The 16,893-nt window shown below is 32.5% G+C and overlaps 3 protein-coding genes across 4 annotated transcripts in view; 1 reads left to right on the top strand and 2 right to left on the bottom strand.

The window, feature by feature from the left end:
• LOC128164633 (dyslexia-associated protein KIAA0319-like protein) overlaps positions 1–6,978 on the bottom strand; it is a 34,903-nt gene extending 27,925 nt beyond the window's left edge. Inside the window, exons 1-2 of the mRNA XM_052828616.1 lie at positions 6,924–6,978; positions 214–358 (exon numbers count right to left, since the gene is read on the bottom strand). Coding sequence (XP_052684576.1) covers positions 214–310 — 97 coding nt within the window. The 5' untranslated portion in view covers positions 311–358; positions 6,924–6,978. The remainder of the gene's footprint in view (positions 1–213; positions 359–6,923) is intronic.
• Positions 6,979–7,184: 206 nt separating this feature from the next.
• LOC128164848 (putative peptidyl-tRNA hydrolase PTRHD1) lies at positions 7,185–8,629 on the top strand. The gene is made up of 2 exons (XM_052828918.1): positions 7,185–7,426; positions 8,214–8,629. The coding sequence occupies exons 1-2, from the start codon at positions 7,241–7,243 to the stop codon at positions 8,385–8,387; spliced, it is 360 nt and encodes a 119-aa protein (XP_052684878.1). The 5' UTR covers positions 7,185–7,240; the 3' UTR covers positions 8,388–8,629.
• A 177-nt stretch (positions 8,630–8,806) lies between these two features.
• LOC128164707 (transcription elongation factor B polypeptide 3-like) lies at positions 8,807–16,893 on the bottom strand. 2 transcript variants are annotated; one of them, XM_052828735.1, is made up of 9 exons: positions 16,760–16,893; positions 15,900–15,956; positions 13,078–14,850; positions 12,683–12,911; positions 11,670–11,770; positions 11,389–11,490; positions 11,178–11,256; positions 10,861–11,031; positions 8,807–10,533 (listed from the first exon to the last, which is right to left on the bottom strand). In XM_052828735.1, exons 1-9 carry the CDS (start codon positions 16,829–16,831, stop codon positions 10,469–10,471), a joined length of 2,649 nt encoding a protein of 882 aa, XP_052684695.1. In that variant the 5' UTR covers positions 16,832–16,893; the 3' UTR covers positions 8,807–10,468. The 2 variants fall into 2 exon arrangements, with proteins under 2 accessions (XP_052684695.1, XP_052684755.1); XM_052828795.1 differs by lacking the exon at positions 16,760–16,893 and adding an exon at positions 16,420–16,680.

The following is a 16,893-nucleotide window of genomic DNA, read 5'->3' as shown; positions in this document are numbered from 1 at the left end:
ATTCCAAGGTCTAACTAGGATAAACAAGGCAGTACATGTCAATGCTTGAGGACATTGAAATTACAAGGTTATCAGGCCTAAAATACTGAATGAATAAAAAATCTGTTGATTTCACAATACATGTTTATATTTGATATTTCTAGAATAGACTGTGAATGCGTACATGTTTCTAAAACACTGTGGAGATGTTTATTACAAATTAAAAGTCCTTACCGGAGAGGAAGACGATTACTAATAAGAGGGAGCAGTTTGTTGCAGACATCCATTTTCGTGATGAGATGTCCCTAGACTTGGAGACCATTGTCCACATCCTAGCCCATACTGCTTGTGGTCAGAGTACAGTAGATGTGGTGGACATCTGTAAAAGACAACCCAGACATGTAACACCCCGTCTAGTCATTAAACCTACCTGTTAAAAGGTACCTGTAATCATAAAATAAACTAATCATACTTCTTATGCTTCATGTATAAACCTATTCAAAGTGTAGCCGCAGCAACATCATGATTAAAGGCTCACATATTTTAAATCGTCTCAATGTTTTATGATATGAACCTATCAGTTTATAAAGTTTGAACACATGGCAAAAAATACTCATTAAGGTAAAGATCTAGTAAATGCAGTGTGATTCTAGTGTGTCTAATGGTGCTTAAGAATCATTATGACATCATAATTGATTTGATAGATTTTTCTGTACTTTATGTCTTTAAAGGAATTATATGGAAAATAAAACAATTTCATGACATTCTGTATTAAATCATTGGAAAAGTGATCCTGATACCTACCGGTATATTCAATTTGACATTATTTTAAAGGGGAAGTCAAGAACCTTGCTTAATGTCATTTTTGATGAGACTGTATGCACTCTAGATATATCGGGTATTAGTCAAAAATAGACAAAGATTTATTTCCTTCATAAGTCATAGAAAATAATAGTTAAAAACATGTTTTTTCATTGAGTTTACACAATTTAAGCTCACAACCTATCAAATGAAGCTATTGATATGACACACTATTGAAAGTTAATTTTCGGAAACCTGTATAATGTTCTTACTTTGAATGAACATGCATCAGTAGTCTAGCTCAAGAAAATATTGTCAAGTATTTTCTGGGGGAGGATTGAATACAAATAAATTCAACTATAGGAATGTATTCATGAAATGCATACAATACAAACTCCCACATACAATTCATAAAAATTATGCAGCAGGTGCATCACTGGTATCGCTACAGCAAATCCCACCTTTCTGTCAAAATTAATTATATACCAGTAATCAAAGATTGCAGTCTAAACTGGAACTTTTTTGGAGTGCTAAATTTTATCATACGCTTACTGCCATCTACAGACATAATATTGCAACTTGTTCTATAAAAAAATCCTGATGTACTCTACCATCGGACACAATGAAGCATTCCCTTTAGAGAACCAGAGCACATAATACAAGTTCAGGAGCCTTAAATGGTTGACTTTCTCTTTTCATTAGAGAGTGAATGAGGCAGTATGTATACACCACTGGCAGCAAACAAGAGGCTGGGACAATGGCCATACAGCCACGAACGGCCCAGTCCTCATTGCATGGTGATCCATCACAGAAATCAATCTGGTGACTTTGATTTCCCTGGTGCCACTAATGGTTTATACATCTACATTTGATGGCTGCTAAACGAACTACTCAAATGCCTAATAATGCTACATCAGGTTAAAATACTATTAGGAGACAGTTCGTTGCAAATAGCATTCTCCCCGCAATTCAGATATTAAGGCCTCATTAAGGCTCATTTACTCATAGATTTTTCTTGTTTAAGGCCAAAAAAGTTGTTTAAGGTTGTAATTAAATAGCTCCAAGGGCATTAACATTCACAATACTCCTAGATAACAATTCAAGGAGAGGGCTCAAAAAAGGCAGATTGCTTGCTGTCCAATCTTTATTTAGTTACATGTATTATGTGATATTTTTACATACAGCTTACTCCACTTATATTGAAATCGCTTATTTTGAAATTCCGCTTATTTTGAAATAGAAATTAATCCCCAGTTTTTGCCTCTCATTTTCTTTGCATTGATTTTACGGATATAATGAAATCGGCTATTTTGAATTATCGCTTATATTGAAGCCACTGATCGGTCCCCATAGGTGATAATTAGTTGTTTTTATAACGGTTATATTGAAGTACTCCCTGGCAGCTGTCGTCACGGTTGGTGACAGTAATTATGCTAGACTGACCGGTTGATATACAAAGGTGTGAATTGATAAATTCTCATCATGTGTGTTTTTAAACTTCTTTTAAAAAGTAAAATTTATTCACTGTTGATTTTTTTGTTTTTTACGTATACGGATGTATTGAGGCTAGACGTAATATGGAAACCCCACGGAAAAGAAAAACTTTATCTTTGGACACTAAATATGAACTAGTTATGGCTATTAATAAAAGGACAAACCCTAAATTTGAAATAGCCAGATAGCTAAGGATGTTGAGATGATCGCGAGTACACTTACGATGATATACAAGCAGCATTTAGCAGTGTTTAAAGCGTCTGTGTACGGTGATTTTTCTCTAAAACGTAAAAGAATGCGATCGGAGATTATGATGAGGTTAAAGATAGTAACAAAATGAAACTTACAAGACTTACGGATATAGATTTAATAAAACTTTCAAGGACTAATATTCCATGTAATCTGTTCACTGTAATAGATAAATGATGACCAAATAATTTGTTCGGGTTTGGTTTTCAATGCTTACATCGGGATTGAACTTTCAAAAATGGCGGCTTCACGTCAGTAAATTTCGCTTAAATTGAAATACGGATATATTGAAATAATTTCCATGGTCCCCTGAATTTCAATATATCCGGAGTAGGCTGTAATAATAAAATATTCTTTTAATTCAACTCCTAGATAACAAGAACAAATTCTAAACAATGTCACCTGAATGTCCTATCAATAATGCATAACACTTCATGATATTGACAACATATATACATCAACAAAACAATTTAACTAACAGATGTTCATCAGCATCATTTTAATTGACATTGATGGAACTAAACTTTTTTGACAGTTTTAATATTTAACATTCTAATCGACCTATAAATCAATCCAAGATACTTGTAAGTTCATACATTAATGAAGTGCCTACTTATATGATTCTGCGATAAGGTTTTATAATATGATGATATTATCAACCTTAATCTACGTTTTCAGTTGATCACTCAGGCAGTGTGATTTTTAATTAATCTGCTCCTGGAATACCAAGCCACTGCATAAAAAAAGTGTCCTCTATCAAAAACTGATTCTCTATCTCTCCATGGTAAAGTAAATTTTTCCATGGTTTAATCATTGTATTCATAAGGAGTACAGGTATCTCATTAAAAACATTTAAACCAATTGCAACCTTTCTCTCTCTTTCTCCACTTTAATTCTAACTTTGTGAGTACAACAAACATCAAATATGCTGAGTAGCATATTGTACACCCAGCATTTCTGCACTTCATAAAATCTCACTATAGAAAACAGTGACTTTTTAAAAATAAAACTCTTTTACACAGAATACTGTCACTATCTACAATATACATTAAACAAAGCCATCCCCCCCCCCCCCCCCCCCTTGAAGGTGTCGGTGGTAATTAACACAAAGCTGAGGAACCACGCTGAGACAGAAGTGATTTGATCACTGTCACAGGACAAGGAGCTGGCTGTATTGATTCGGACAGAACTGTGTCAATCTCCTTCTACTCCTGTTGTATTTGTTCACCCACTTTTCACATCAATTTCTGTGAATCAATGCACTTCCACTAGCCATCAATACACGGACACCAAGCAATGGTATCCATCTAAATCAAGCACTTAAAAAATGCCTACAGGCCAACCTGGACTTTAAATGCAACAATTTTTTTTTATCAGCTTTATAGCATGTTTATCATCTTTTTTATTCTTTGTGAAAAAACCCAGACTGAATAATTTGATGTTGAGGCAATCCAAAAGTTTGCATTAGCTGCCCCAGACAGGTTTTGACTGAAATTAATGTTGTTGAATAACATAGTTCAACTGTGTTGTAAATGTGGAACAACACAGAGTTCAAAATGCTAATTTTTTTTCTTTCAACCTTTCATAAATACAAGCCTTATGTAAATAAAGTGAGAAAAGCCTTAAAAATTTGGTTGTTTAGTGGAATGTTTTATAATGTATTATACATTTGATAAAATTCCAATCAGCATGCAGACTCCAAGTGACTTGATTGCCTACTACATTATATTATATATAATAGTGGTATACCTTAATTACAGATAGTGTGTATTAAATGGTTCAAATTGAATGACGCTCATTATAGAAATGATAGTGAGCATTACTGTTGTGTACCAGTATACTAATACTAGCATTCACAAAAATCACCTAAAAACAAAATCAATATCATTTACCAAAAATTAATATCGTTAAATCCAGCAATTTATTGAATTTTCCCCCAAATTCAATGTATTATTTAACACAAATTTAATCTGAGAAATTTCTGATAGCTTACAATATACATATATAGATCAATCAAACTGGATTTTAATGACAAAATACACGATAAAATATATGAATTCTGTCAAAAAAGAAATGTATTTATGCACCTATAATCAACAGACAGATTTTAACTTCACATGGTGATTTATACAATCACATGTTCATGTTACATCATTTTTTGGACGAGAGACTCAATATTACCTAGTGCATACCTTGCCTTGCATTAGCAATGTTTCTTACCAAGCTAACATGTGTTGACCATGTTTACAAATGCCTGACAAATTGGTGACAACTTTCTACTTCCTTTTCCAGTCCAAATGATATGTCAAATGCCCTCTCTAGAGTACATGTGTGTATTTTTCCTAATTACTAAATCAATTTTACAGTTCCTTAGGGTAAGCAGCTTGGTCTATCAAAGATTGAATAAACTGAGACAATCTGAGTCTGTTGCTGCTTGCAATCAGAAAACATTTCTGAAACAACTGTTGTTGTTGAACAGTGATGTTACAGATTACTTCATCAAAGAAGTTCAACCCCTTTCAAAGAAATTTTTAACCCCAGAAAGTAGACTTTTTTTTTGCAGCAAGAAGATAAAATCAATTTTCTTCTTTTTTCCATATGAGTATTAAATTGTCAGATAAATTTGACACTTTATACTATCTTAAAAAAGAATATTGATATTGCTGTAAAGTATAATGGGGGGGGGGGGGGGGGTCTCACAATAAAGTAATAAGCATTACTAATGTTATGTAGCTGTAGCCTTCAATATCATGATTAAGCAAACTCTACAAATAATTCCAAATGATGAAAAAAAAATAAAAATTATCAATTGTATGTATCTGGTACATAAAATCCCACATTAGATTTAGAACAGCAACATTAATTCTTCATAACAGATAAAAATCACAATGGTTATTGAAAAAAAAAATTGCTCAAATTCTAAAAATGTTAGGTGGTATGGGACACTTCCATGTTGTGACGTATTGTAAACGAAATAAATAATAAAACCAAATGTATTATAAAAGTAGTTTCTTTCCCAATATTGTCATCTATCACCGTAGTGCAGGGGGTTAGAGGGTTTACTACAAATCTTTAAGTCATGAGTTCGAATCCTGCTGGGGGTTTTACAATTTTTACCTTTCAAATATTTTTAAAAACTATTTTTTGGTTAAATATTGTGAAATTTGAAAATTCTAAACCAGTGAAAGTATTTCAGTTATAATTACTTTAATCCACATTCATATCAACAGATGTCCCATACAACCTTAAAGGGGATATGATAAAAAATAGCATAAAACAATGATAAATGAAAATGGTAAAAAATAGACAATGAATTTAAGATCAGGATCATAGGGAACAAACAAGGTACAGGAGAATAGGACAACAGGTATAGACCCAAGATATTTATGCAGCACATTTGGACGATTTTTAATAAAAATACACATACCTGTGAAAGAGGTGCAATTGAAATAGTTGAAAGGGATAATTTCCAAGGTAATTTCATTAACACATTATCATCTTTCACTCGGAAAAATTCACAGGAACAAAAACAGATTCCTTACGGAGATTTATAATAGGGAATGTTTACATCTTTTCTCCATTCGGAATACACCGCGCAATTTTTCAACGTTATCATCCGGGCCTGCTGCAATACAATATCCCCATGGACATCAAATTTTTTAGCATTGTATTGAAACCTGATAAGATAACAGGGGCGTTTCGACTGAGAAATCTTGCAAATTTTTCATACTTTTGAATGAACATCGTTTGAACCCTGAGATATTTATAAATATCAAGCAATTAAGCAAAATCTGAATTCAGGATATCTTGGGACAGACAATAAATAGGGCAAAATGACATAATACCACTGAATGTTATTAACCCAATTTTCCCCCCCAGATATTTCCTCCACACAGGGAATTATTAAATCAAACTGATTAATGGCTGATGACGTTTCATTTGCAAAGAATAAACTTATGTTTCAACTTACTAGCACACTAAAGATACAAGTTAAAGTAGATCTGTGCCATTTTTGCTCCATAATTGGAAACATAAACAGAAAACAAAATTGGTTTTCAGTGTTCTACACCACCCTTATTTAAACTTGGAAAAAGCATTCAATATCGAGTAATAGATTATGTCCTCAAGCTGATCTATTACTCGTGTCACAGTAACTCTTAATAACTATGTTAACTGATTCAACTGCGAAAGATTAGAATGCTTTAGTTAAATCAACACAAAAACAACAGAGGACATTCGCATCATATGGTTTAGCGACTCCAGTCACTTCAATATTAATGACAATCAAGACAAAATTCATTGTCATTCAATTTAACATGTGCAATACAAATTCTATGGATGAAAATTGTAAAACAAATTTTAAATAACTGGGGAAAATCCAGAAAAGCATGTTTACTTACTCTGTGTATTTTGCTCGATGTAAACGTCACCTTATCTATAATTTGATTGGCTATTAGGATTTCGACAAGGCAACGGCAATCGTTCTTTGTTGTTTCGGCAAAGATTAGTATGAGGACAATTTTCTTAAAACCACATAGGAAAATAATGAAAATTCTTTTCAATTACAAACCATCTGCTTTTAGCGTAAAAAAAAATCACAAAATTATCATATTCGGCGCATATTTTCACAGAAAACGAAAATGTATGAATTAGCCAGTCCCGATTCGCCATTCAATATGGCGACACCCATCAGTTAAACAGGTGTTAAAAGTAAATCATGGCACAAAATCTAGTACAATACATTGTTGTGCGTAAAGATTTGTTAAAATCGGGATGGCCTACAGGTGCTCTGATTACACAGGCCTGTCACGCCTGTGTTGCTGTCATACACCAGTTCTACGATAAAGAAGACACACAGAAGTACCTTGGCGATGTGGATAGAATGCACAAAGTTACATTGGAGGTAAATCTGGGGGTTTTTTTAACTATTGTCAAGGGAATATTCTCTTTTTTCTGATTTTCCTACATTTGTTTTAGAATCATTATATTTATACATCACAGGATCAAATCCAAATCGGGCATCAGTATGCCTCTTATAACAGGTCCAGGAAAATCACTTGATCCACCTATATAGCTACATGTATTAGGGTATTTAAACCTATGGTATGTAGCTTTACCAACCTATCTTCAGAAATCTTTTATTTGACATTCAGCGCATGTCACTATCATATATAGGTTGATAAAGCTATATATGATGGGTTTAAATAGCTATTTAATATAGCCAGCTATATTATAAAAGTGGATCTAGTGATTTTCCTGGACCTTTATAAGAAACTTTTGGGTTAAATTGAATGAATCATGTGCATCTATTTGTCTGTCTGTCCATTCCACTTTCCTGTCTGGCCAGTAACGTTTTACCATTTTATAAGCTCGCATTATATTAGCAGCCATGCAGTTCGAGAGATTTGCATCATGAAATCTAAGGGAGTTAAAAATATATTTAACATCAGCCATAAGCCACAAATTTTTTTCTCCATACACATAAATTTATTTGCTAAGTTGCAAGGAATTGTGCCATATGCTCTTCTGCATTATGAACAGAAAATTCAACTGAATGATGGGTTAATCACCACAACACAACATCCAACAGTTTATATTTATGTATCAAGAGGGATTCACATTGTTCAAAATATCAAAATTTAGTACATACTATTATATTATTTATGTAAAGAGGTTTTCTTTTTTTTCAGGCAACAGATGAAGAAAGTATCGTAAAACTTTCAGAGACATTGTCAAGTACAGGAATTGATCATAAGTTGTGGATTGAACAACCAGAAAACATACCAACATGCATAGCAACTAGACCTTACGTAAAGGAAAACATTCAAGAAAATTTTAAAAAGTTCAAATTATTTAAAGCATGATTAACTATACATGTGTCTTATGCATCAAGATCTGATGGTTAAACAAGAAAATTTAAGTTACAACTTAAATGTCTGAATATGTTTTACGAGTAGATGATTTGATTTCCTTTATATTAAAGTAAATACATGTAGTATTACTGATAACTGTCAAGTGCTTGCAAGTTGTTACTAGTAATCATACTCCTTGATTAACTAAGTAATACATGTATGTCTAGATACAAAATAAAGATGCATTTAAATCATGTTAGTGTTCTATTATTTTGTTTGACCATTGTTCATATAAGAACATGTACTACATGTATTTTAAAACAATGAGAAATGAACAGTATTGCTTTTGAATATTTTTCCAAAAATATGGCATGATCTTGTGTAAAATGCTTCTACATCTTTACTGTTATCTAAATAAAGAAGAACTGCGATTAAGAACAACTGGTTTATTCAATATAATCAACGATAAAATACAAATAGTGGATGTCTATATATCTTGTAGAATTTAAATCCCACACCAGTCAAAAATCTAGGATTCCACTAGTACTCAACAATTTATGTTTGCTCACAAGTTTGGGTTTTCTTGTCTAAAGACAAAAAGTACTACCAACAGATGCATGTAAATCAATGCAAATAGAAAAAAATATGCAGTTCTATTAAAAATTGATGTTATAAATTAATTTCACTTGTTGAGGACTAAATAAATATCTTAGTTGTGAAATAGGAATTACCGGTACATTTAAATGAATCATCTTGTACTTTTGTGACAAGAAACACTCATAGTCTTAAGTTAATTTTCCTAGAATTAATGCAAACACTATATTTAGAATTAAGGCAAAATTTTTGCTTTAGCATAACACAATGAAGTATGTCATAATTAAATAAATTCAAATCTATTGTTTCAATATAATTAAGACTTTAAAAATAAAGTTTTTCATCAATGTTTGCTGTGTAATAACAAAGAATTGAATGAATCAAGAAATCTTATTTTAAACACAACTATATACAGAAATGGTTAATGAAAAAAATAGAGCCTTCAAATATGTGTGTGCAAGAGTAGACACTTCATAAATGCCAAAACTGTCTAATAAAATACAAGTAATACAAATCTCTCTATCCACTTTGTGAATGACCAAGATCCTCTTACATGCATGGATACCATACATGATTTACATGAACTTATTTAAAAACATGTTCCACACTGGACTTACTGCAATCTTTAAAATCTGTTTTCTATGTGAAATATTTCTTTACAATAAAAACTTTTTAAGCTAGGTTTTTTTATAAGTATAAAATTATGCTCATTGTGAGTCATATAATTGTAGCAACAATTTCACCTTTGATAAAAAAAAAACTTTGAACAATTCATAACAGACTAATGGATGGCTCACATTATATGACAATGCAATGTGTATACATGTATATGCTTATACGCAATTTGTTTTAACAGAGTTTCTCATTTTTAACCCTATATCATGCAACATACATCTTAATTTTTATTTCACCTAATGCTGCCTCCTGCATATAAACCATGTACCAGGTATTTGTTGTACATGTATACTTTTAAGTGCAAAAACCTTGTGTCATCAAATTTTATTTGTATGTAATGCCTGAGATTCAAAGTCGTGCATGTTTGTACCTACAATATTCATCCTCAATTTGCAGGTGAAATTTATGAAACTTCATATCATTGTGTACTGAGACATAACTTTTAAACAATTACATTTATGTATAAAACAAGTCTTGGAGATAATGTGTACTGGTACATACATGGACTTAATCTATGTTCTTACATCCATTTTATTGTTATTTAATTAATTTAAAAAATAATTTAAAATCACTTCTTTATGTACATGTACTTTATAAAACTGCAAATGAAAGGTGAGATTTCACTTGCCATCACAAAATATGGACTAGCTCTAACTGAAAGCACATTTCAGCACCAAACATGAATTAAAACATTCCAACCTATACATAATTAATAGAAAGATTTAAATTTGTATAGAAAGCACTTTAAATTTAAAACATGATGAAAAACATGACATTTTATACATTCCAACCAATAATCAATTTGTAAACAAACAAAAGAATAACTATCTTCGCATTTTCTTTAGCATCATCATTGTCTTTTGCATCATTGGAGCCTTCTGCTTCACAGCTGCAAAACAAAAACATTTTCACTTGAAAACAATGGCTGTGTTGCTACAGAACTGAACTAATAAAAATGAAAACATGTCTGCATGAAGGAACCTTGATTACACTTATAACTTTCTAAATGAGAAAACATTTTTTGAAAAAAATTTTCAGTTTGATTAAAATCTGATCTTTAATGCTTGATTAATGATAAAAGAAAGAACAAGTACCGGTAATTAATTTTTTCCTTGTAGTCACATTTCACAGGAGATCTGAGTTTAATCAGATTAAATAAGTTAATTTTATTCATGCTCTGACAGATAAAAATCTATGAATGGAATGATTTATAAACCTCTCTCCTCTCTCTCCTTCCTCCCAATTGCAATAGGGTCCATGAGGTGTGCAAACTTCTTGGCTCTTTCCCCTGAGGACGGTCCTGCTGTTCCGTACTTTAACTGTTGTCTGCGAACTTCTCGAGGGGGTTTCACATAACTGTCTACATATGCAAGTTTTGCTGTTCTTTCTACAATATAAAAAAAATGTAATTTTTTAATTTGAGTTTTCAAACAATGATGCAAATATTTTTCAAATTGAAACTACCAATGTGTCAGAAGAATTCAAATGTGATATGGACTTTCATACAGAATCAAGTAGATTATTAAAGTTTACCAGGAACTGCTTTTGCCATAGACTGGGATATATTGTCTTTTATCTGTTTTAGTTTTCTCTCCTTTTCATCATACATTCTCTGAAATATTCAAATTCAATTAGAAAAAGGATATGAAAGTATGTTACAACGGTATCTGTTAGATGAAAATATCATTGAAAAAATCGAGAACTTTGGATTGAACACTTTGACATTTATGGGTTTATGAATTACCAGGTAAAGTTCCCTGTATGACTCAAACTCATCTGGCTCAGAACCTTTGAATTCTTTTTCACAGTGCAGCTTCCAAAGCTGATCACTCTCCTCCAAGAAATGCTGCCAAGAAATTAATTGAACAGATTTCAGGCACTATAATTTTTTACTATAGAGATTTTTTCCTAGCTTCTATTTCCCAGTAAACAGTGAACTAGAAACTTGAAATTTATTTTTCAATTTTTGTTAGAGATTATTTAATCATTTCGATTGTTCCTAATGTGTTTGCATTTGATACTTACAGGGTTAAAGTCTTCTATTCTGTATAATTGGGAGGGGGTACACCTTTTGAGCACTGGTTCCATTAAATAGTATGGCACAGAGGGTCCTACTGCTTCAATACCTAAAGACATAAAAATGTTAACTTTTATCAATAATTCATACATAATGAAGTTGAGGTTTACAAATTTTTTCATGTTTTTTCCATGAATTCATTTTCAATGTGTAAGTTTCGGTACATGTTTGATCAGGCCTAAGGGAAATTAATCTGTTGATTCTCAGGCCAAAAATGTCAAAATATATAAATATATTGCAACAGCCGCCAAAAAGTATTTTATTTTTATCTTTATTACAAGATTTGCAAAGGGAAACAACTCAATTTTAAGATTATTGAGTTAATCCCCTTTTCAGTAGGGCAATGGAGGCAGCACATCACTAATTGTTGCAGTGTCTGAGAAAAGAAACATTAATAACAGAGATTGGAAACTACGCCATTAGCGTGATTTGTTGTTGAAAAATGTTTCCGGACCATGCTTACTTTGAGAACTACATATTAATAAATTGATATATTGATCTTATACCAACAGTATATTGTTTTATGAAAAATGTGCATAGGATTTAGAAGTACAGTACATGTATTTGTAACAATAAATTGAAAAATAACATTAATATTTAGAAAATATATAGGCCAGCTATATAACTTTGGTGAAATTTCGGACGGCCAGTTGCCAATTGCATCCTGAAACTCCCATTTTAATATATATTGTTTAAAAGTCCCACACTCATGAAAATATATTTTGAATGTTTTGGTAATAGGATTTAGCTTTTTTTATTTCAATATATTTGTTTAATAGATATACCAGTACTGATTTAAACTGGGAATACTTTACGAAAGGGACTGCAGGATTTTGCGAGATTTCAATCAGTTGCCAATCTCTGTTATTTATGTCTCTGCCGAGAACCAATACAATTTATTTTTCGCATAAACAAATATTTTTGGTGTGCACTGTATGTTCTTTCAACACTCTTCACTTACTGTCAATATGGTTCATGAGGACATTCAAACATATTTCCTGAAGTGAGAATACTTTTGGTACTAGAGTATTTTTCTTCCCAGAATACACCATGGTCTTGGCATAGCTTTTTTGACCAATCAGAGAGTCGTCAAACTGACTGGCAGCAGACAGAGTTTCCTCGATAGGGCGGAAATTCGGGACTGCATTGCTTCGAACCAAGCTAGCTAAATCTCTCTGAGACAGTTTCAACTGGAAAGAAAATTGTATCATGAATACTGGAATATGCATTATGATAATTTTATCAGTTTCATGGTAAGAAATCATTTAGGTGAATTTTATGACTGAAATTTTCCCTACTGTATATTTATTCGATTAACTGCTTTCAGACTAAGTTGAACCCTCTGATTTGATTTACCTTTGGTGGAGGGGCAGAAATTTTCATATTGTCACTGTTATTTGGTTTGGATTTTTTCTCAGTTTTGGATTTTTCAGACTCTTCTCCTTTCTTTTTGATTTTGAATTTGGATTTAAGTTTCTCATAATTTGGATCAGCCTTTGGTTTCTTTACCACTGGAACAGCAGCTATACAGTCCTCAAATGATCCAGGCTCTTTGCTTTGGTTTTTCGACCGGGACTTTTTAGATTCTGATTTCTTGTCCTCTCCATCTCGCTTGTGACTGCTAGATTTTGAACTAGAGCTTGATTTCGATTTGCTTGAAGAATGAGATCTGTGTTTTGAGTCTTCTTTCTGATCTTTCTCTCTGTGTGATCCTGATTTTTCTGAATCCTTCTCAGTCCTCCTCCTTTTACTTCCGTCAGCATGTTGACCACCTTTCTCCTCAAGGGAGCGCTTTTGGGACTTCCTATCTGTAACGTCCGATTCTCTCTTCAGCACTAGCGGCGCCATGTGATATTTATTGAGGGCATCATCCAATAGGGCCTCGTGATCTACGTATTCGTCATTGAAAAAGAACCCCCCTGGTTCTTCATTCTTCTCCGCATCAGAGCTTAGACCATCCCAATGACCCAGGACTTTATTCGGACTACTACTCACTGCATTTTCCTCTGAATTCTCACTGTCACTCTCTGACAACGTATGCTTTGGTCGTTTGGATCTCATCAAGTCTGTAGTCTTATCCCTACTACTGGAATGCTCCAAATTCTGCCTTGATTTATCACAGTTTTCTGTAGTTGAAAGACTAGTTTTCCTGTCATCTTGGCTCTTACTGTTGGAACCACTACCTGAATATTTAGAGTGACTTTTGGAAACATCATTGTTTTCATTTGTATGCCTACTCTGAGTTTTATCTTTTCTATTATAATCACTACTTGAATCTTTAACCTCCAAGTGCCTACTTTCATTTTTATGACTTCCTTGAAATGAGTGACCATGCTTTTGATCAGAATGTTTATCAATGTCTTTACTAGAATGTCTACTTGAATCTTTACTAGAATGTCTACTTGAATCTTTACTAGAATGTCTACTTGAATCTTTACTAGAATGTCTACTTGAATCTTTACTAGAATGTCTGCTCTCAGAATGTTTTGACTCCTGGTATCTACTTTCTTTTCTACCTCCACTTTCACTATTTGATTTAGAATCTGTAGATTTGGAATGAGATTTATGGCTCTTGTGAACATCCTCTTTCTTCTCATCCTTATTTTTTGACTGTTCATTTTTGGAACTACATTCATTTGTTGAATGCTTTTTATCACTACTAGAACTTTTCTTACTTTCCCCTGAATGTTCTCTCCTGTCCTCTGATGTTTTTTCTTTATTTTTGGACTTATTTTCCCTGCTAGAGGAGTGTATACTGTCTTTTTCTCTATGCCTGTTGTCTGAGCCTCTGTGTTTATCACTTTTACTGTGTGATGAAGACTGATCTGATATATGATCTTTTGTTTCCTCTTTGATTCTCCTCTTTTCATGTGATGACTTCATGTTATCCTGTATTTCATCGCTCATATATTCCTCCTGATCTTCTTCCACTGGACTTCTTACATCACTTCCTGCCTCGGGGCTGGAGTTGGGTCTTTCTGAGGTGTGTGTGTCATTCTCTTCCTCTTCTTCTCGGGCCTGAACACGTGCCACCATTGATTTCCACTCAGAGACAATGCTTTTGGCAATGAACCCCAAGTCTCCATCTCTCTTCCTGAGTCCATTAATCACTTTCCCAATTTTTGTTCGCTGTTGAATAGAAACTATAGATGTTAACCAATGAATTTAAGATAAAATACTTACATATTATGGTGTGAATATCATGTAATGTTTTAAAAAATATTTTGATAATTTTCTTATAAAATATATAATGTAATATAACTTGCTACATGTATTACATAGATACTTGATACAAACAATACTACAATTTTTTTTCTTTTTTAATACATTCTCCTAAATTACAAATAGAGTTGGGTATTGCCAATGAAAACCATATTGCGATATATTGCAATATCATTATTACTCTGAACATTGCAATATATGGCAATATACTGCAAATACATAAACTTTGATAATTTTATAAATAAATAATACTTATGTTCAAAATTAAGTGATTTCTCTTACTTTTAATATTGTAATAACTAAGGTTCTATAGTCTATAATGTGTGTGTAGTAAGAAATAGCACATTAGTTAATATTTAATTTATTTAGATAAATTCACACTGTCCATTTTACTCTTCTGGGGAGCAAAATTCTGCCACACAGCAGCTTTAGTTTTCATGTTTTTTACTGTTTTGTAATCGTCAGCCATTTTGAATAAACAATATCAATGCTATTGAAACCAGAACCACAAAATGCCCCATTCCCGAGAAAATACAACTTCAACTCAAACGTAAAAAAAGAAACTCAGGAAACACTAATCAATGAAAGAATTCAATATACTGCTGTATTATCCAAATGTTTTCTGTATTTTAAATCGACATGAAAAATAAATAAAACTTATATCATAGACCACTCGACCATCGATCCTCTTCTGTATTCACACACGCCTACCATACACAAAGTTTATCATAGTTACTCTCGTTACATTTACTTTTGGTGTCTTGTCGATGTCAGGCTAGTTTCAAACACTTTATTAGGTTTATTTCAGCTGTTTATTTAAAGTTTATTTTTTCCAAATATATTCATACATATTGTAAAATACAGGTATTTGATTTTAATAACGCGATATATTGTCAGAAGGACTAAACCACAACATACCAAGATACCGGTAATACTGCACACCCTTAATTACAAACCTGCAAAATATCCACTGTTATTGGTAGATCTGCAATCTTCAGTAGTGTTTCTTGTAACTGTTAAAAAAAGTAGGAATACATGAATTACGTGACAATATTGTTATTGATGTACAGACATTATTTATATTACTATGCACCATCGTTTATGAAAGTGCCACAAAATTAAGACCAATCAAAAATGAGGGAACCCGTTGGACTTACATGTATCATGTGATAATAATTTTTATAATTTTCCAGCAACTGTGGTATAAGCATACATGTACGTGAAAACCATGATGCATGAAAGATTTTATACTTTATTCATAATAATATGATATGCAGCAATCTATACAATTAATATATAAAAAAAATATCTGAACCTCAAGGAGACGTAAATGAATTAAACTGGAGGTGAGGTACCAAATAAGAAACATTTATAAAGGAATACGAATTAGCGCAAGTTCCTGATAAATGTTTTAAATCAGAAATTAGCTGAAGAATGGATGCAGTATCCAAGATGGCGTCCTCACTTGTTATTTACCTCTGAAGTACCCACTTTTTTAACCGTTTTTTTTTTCTCTACACAAGCCCTTGTGATTTGTGAAAGGATTCTCTTGCAGTATCAATTTACAAAGCTTAACTATATTTTTATAAATCAATGATAAGCATTCGCTGAATACATTGCAAGCTTTCTCAATATATCCACGATGAACAATATATAAGTTTGAAACTGTTTCCAATAAACAGTACACGCAATTCGGGTATCGCACAATTCATGATCTGCGGGCCCGAACAGTTTCAAAAAGAAAATGTGCACCCAAAAAGCACAACACGAAAGCTACAAAACGAAAGCTACAGTGTATATGTAAAAGTAGGAATACCTTTCCTTCGTCCGTGCTATTTTGTAAGCGAGACTTGTATCTTAGAATCTTACTCTCGATATCATCTGCCATCACACACAATTTCGCCAGCTGTCACTGGCAAATACCCCGAAAAAAGTTACCGGAAGTCATAT

Source organism: Crassostrea angulata, chromosome 1, assembly GCF_025612915.1.
Source record: "Crassostrea angulata isolate pt1a10 chromosome 1, ASM2561291v2, whole genome shotgun sequence".
In the NCBI taxonomy this organism is placed as follows: domain Eukaryota; kingdom Metazoa; phylum Mollusca; class Bivalvia; order Ostreida; family Ostreidae; genus Magallana; species Magallana angulata.
The sequence above is the reverse complement of the archived record's forward strand: the minus strand, read 5'-3'. Positions and strand labels throughout refer to the sequence as shown.

What these genes read in the sequence shown, in the direction of transcription:
- LOC128164848 (XM_052828918.1), top strand. Translation starts at nt 7,241, where the DNA reads ATGGCACAAAATCTAGTACAATACATTGTTGTGCGTAAAGATTTGTTA. An exon ending in TGCACAAAGTTACATTGGAG is followed by an intron (nt 7,427 to 8,213) that starts GTAAATCTGGGG and finishes CTTTTTTTTCAG; the next exon opens with GCAACAGATGAAGAAAGTAT.
- LOC128164707 (XM_052828735.1), bottom strand. Translation starts at nt 16,831, where the DNA reads ATGGCAGATGATATCGAGAGTAAGATTCTAAGATACAAGTCTCGCTTA. An exon ending in CCTCATGAACCATATTGACA is followed by an intron (nt 11,771 to 12,682) that starts GTAAGTGAAGAG and finishes TTATGTCTTTAG; the next exon opens with GTATTGAAGCAGTAGGACCC. An exon ending in GAAGGAGAGAGAGGAGAGAG is followed by an intron (nt 10,534 to 10,860) that starts GTTTATAAATCA and finishes TTTGTTTTGCAG; the next exon opens with CTGTGAAGCAGAAGGCTCCA.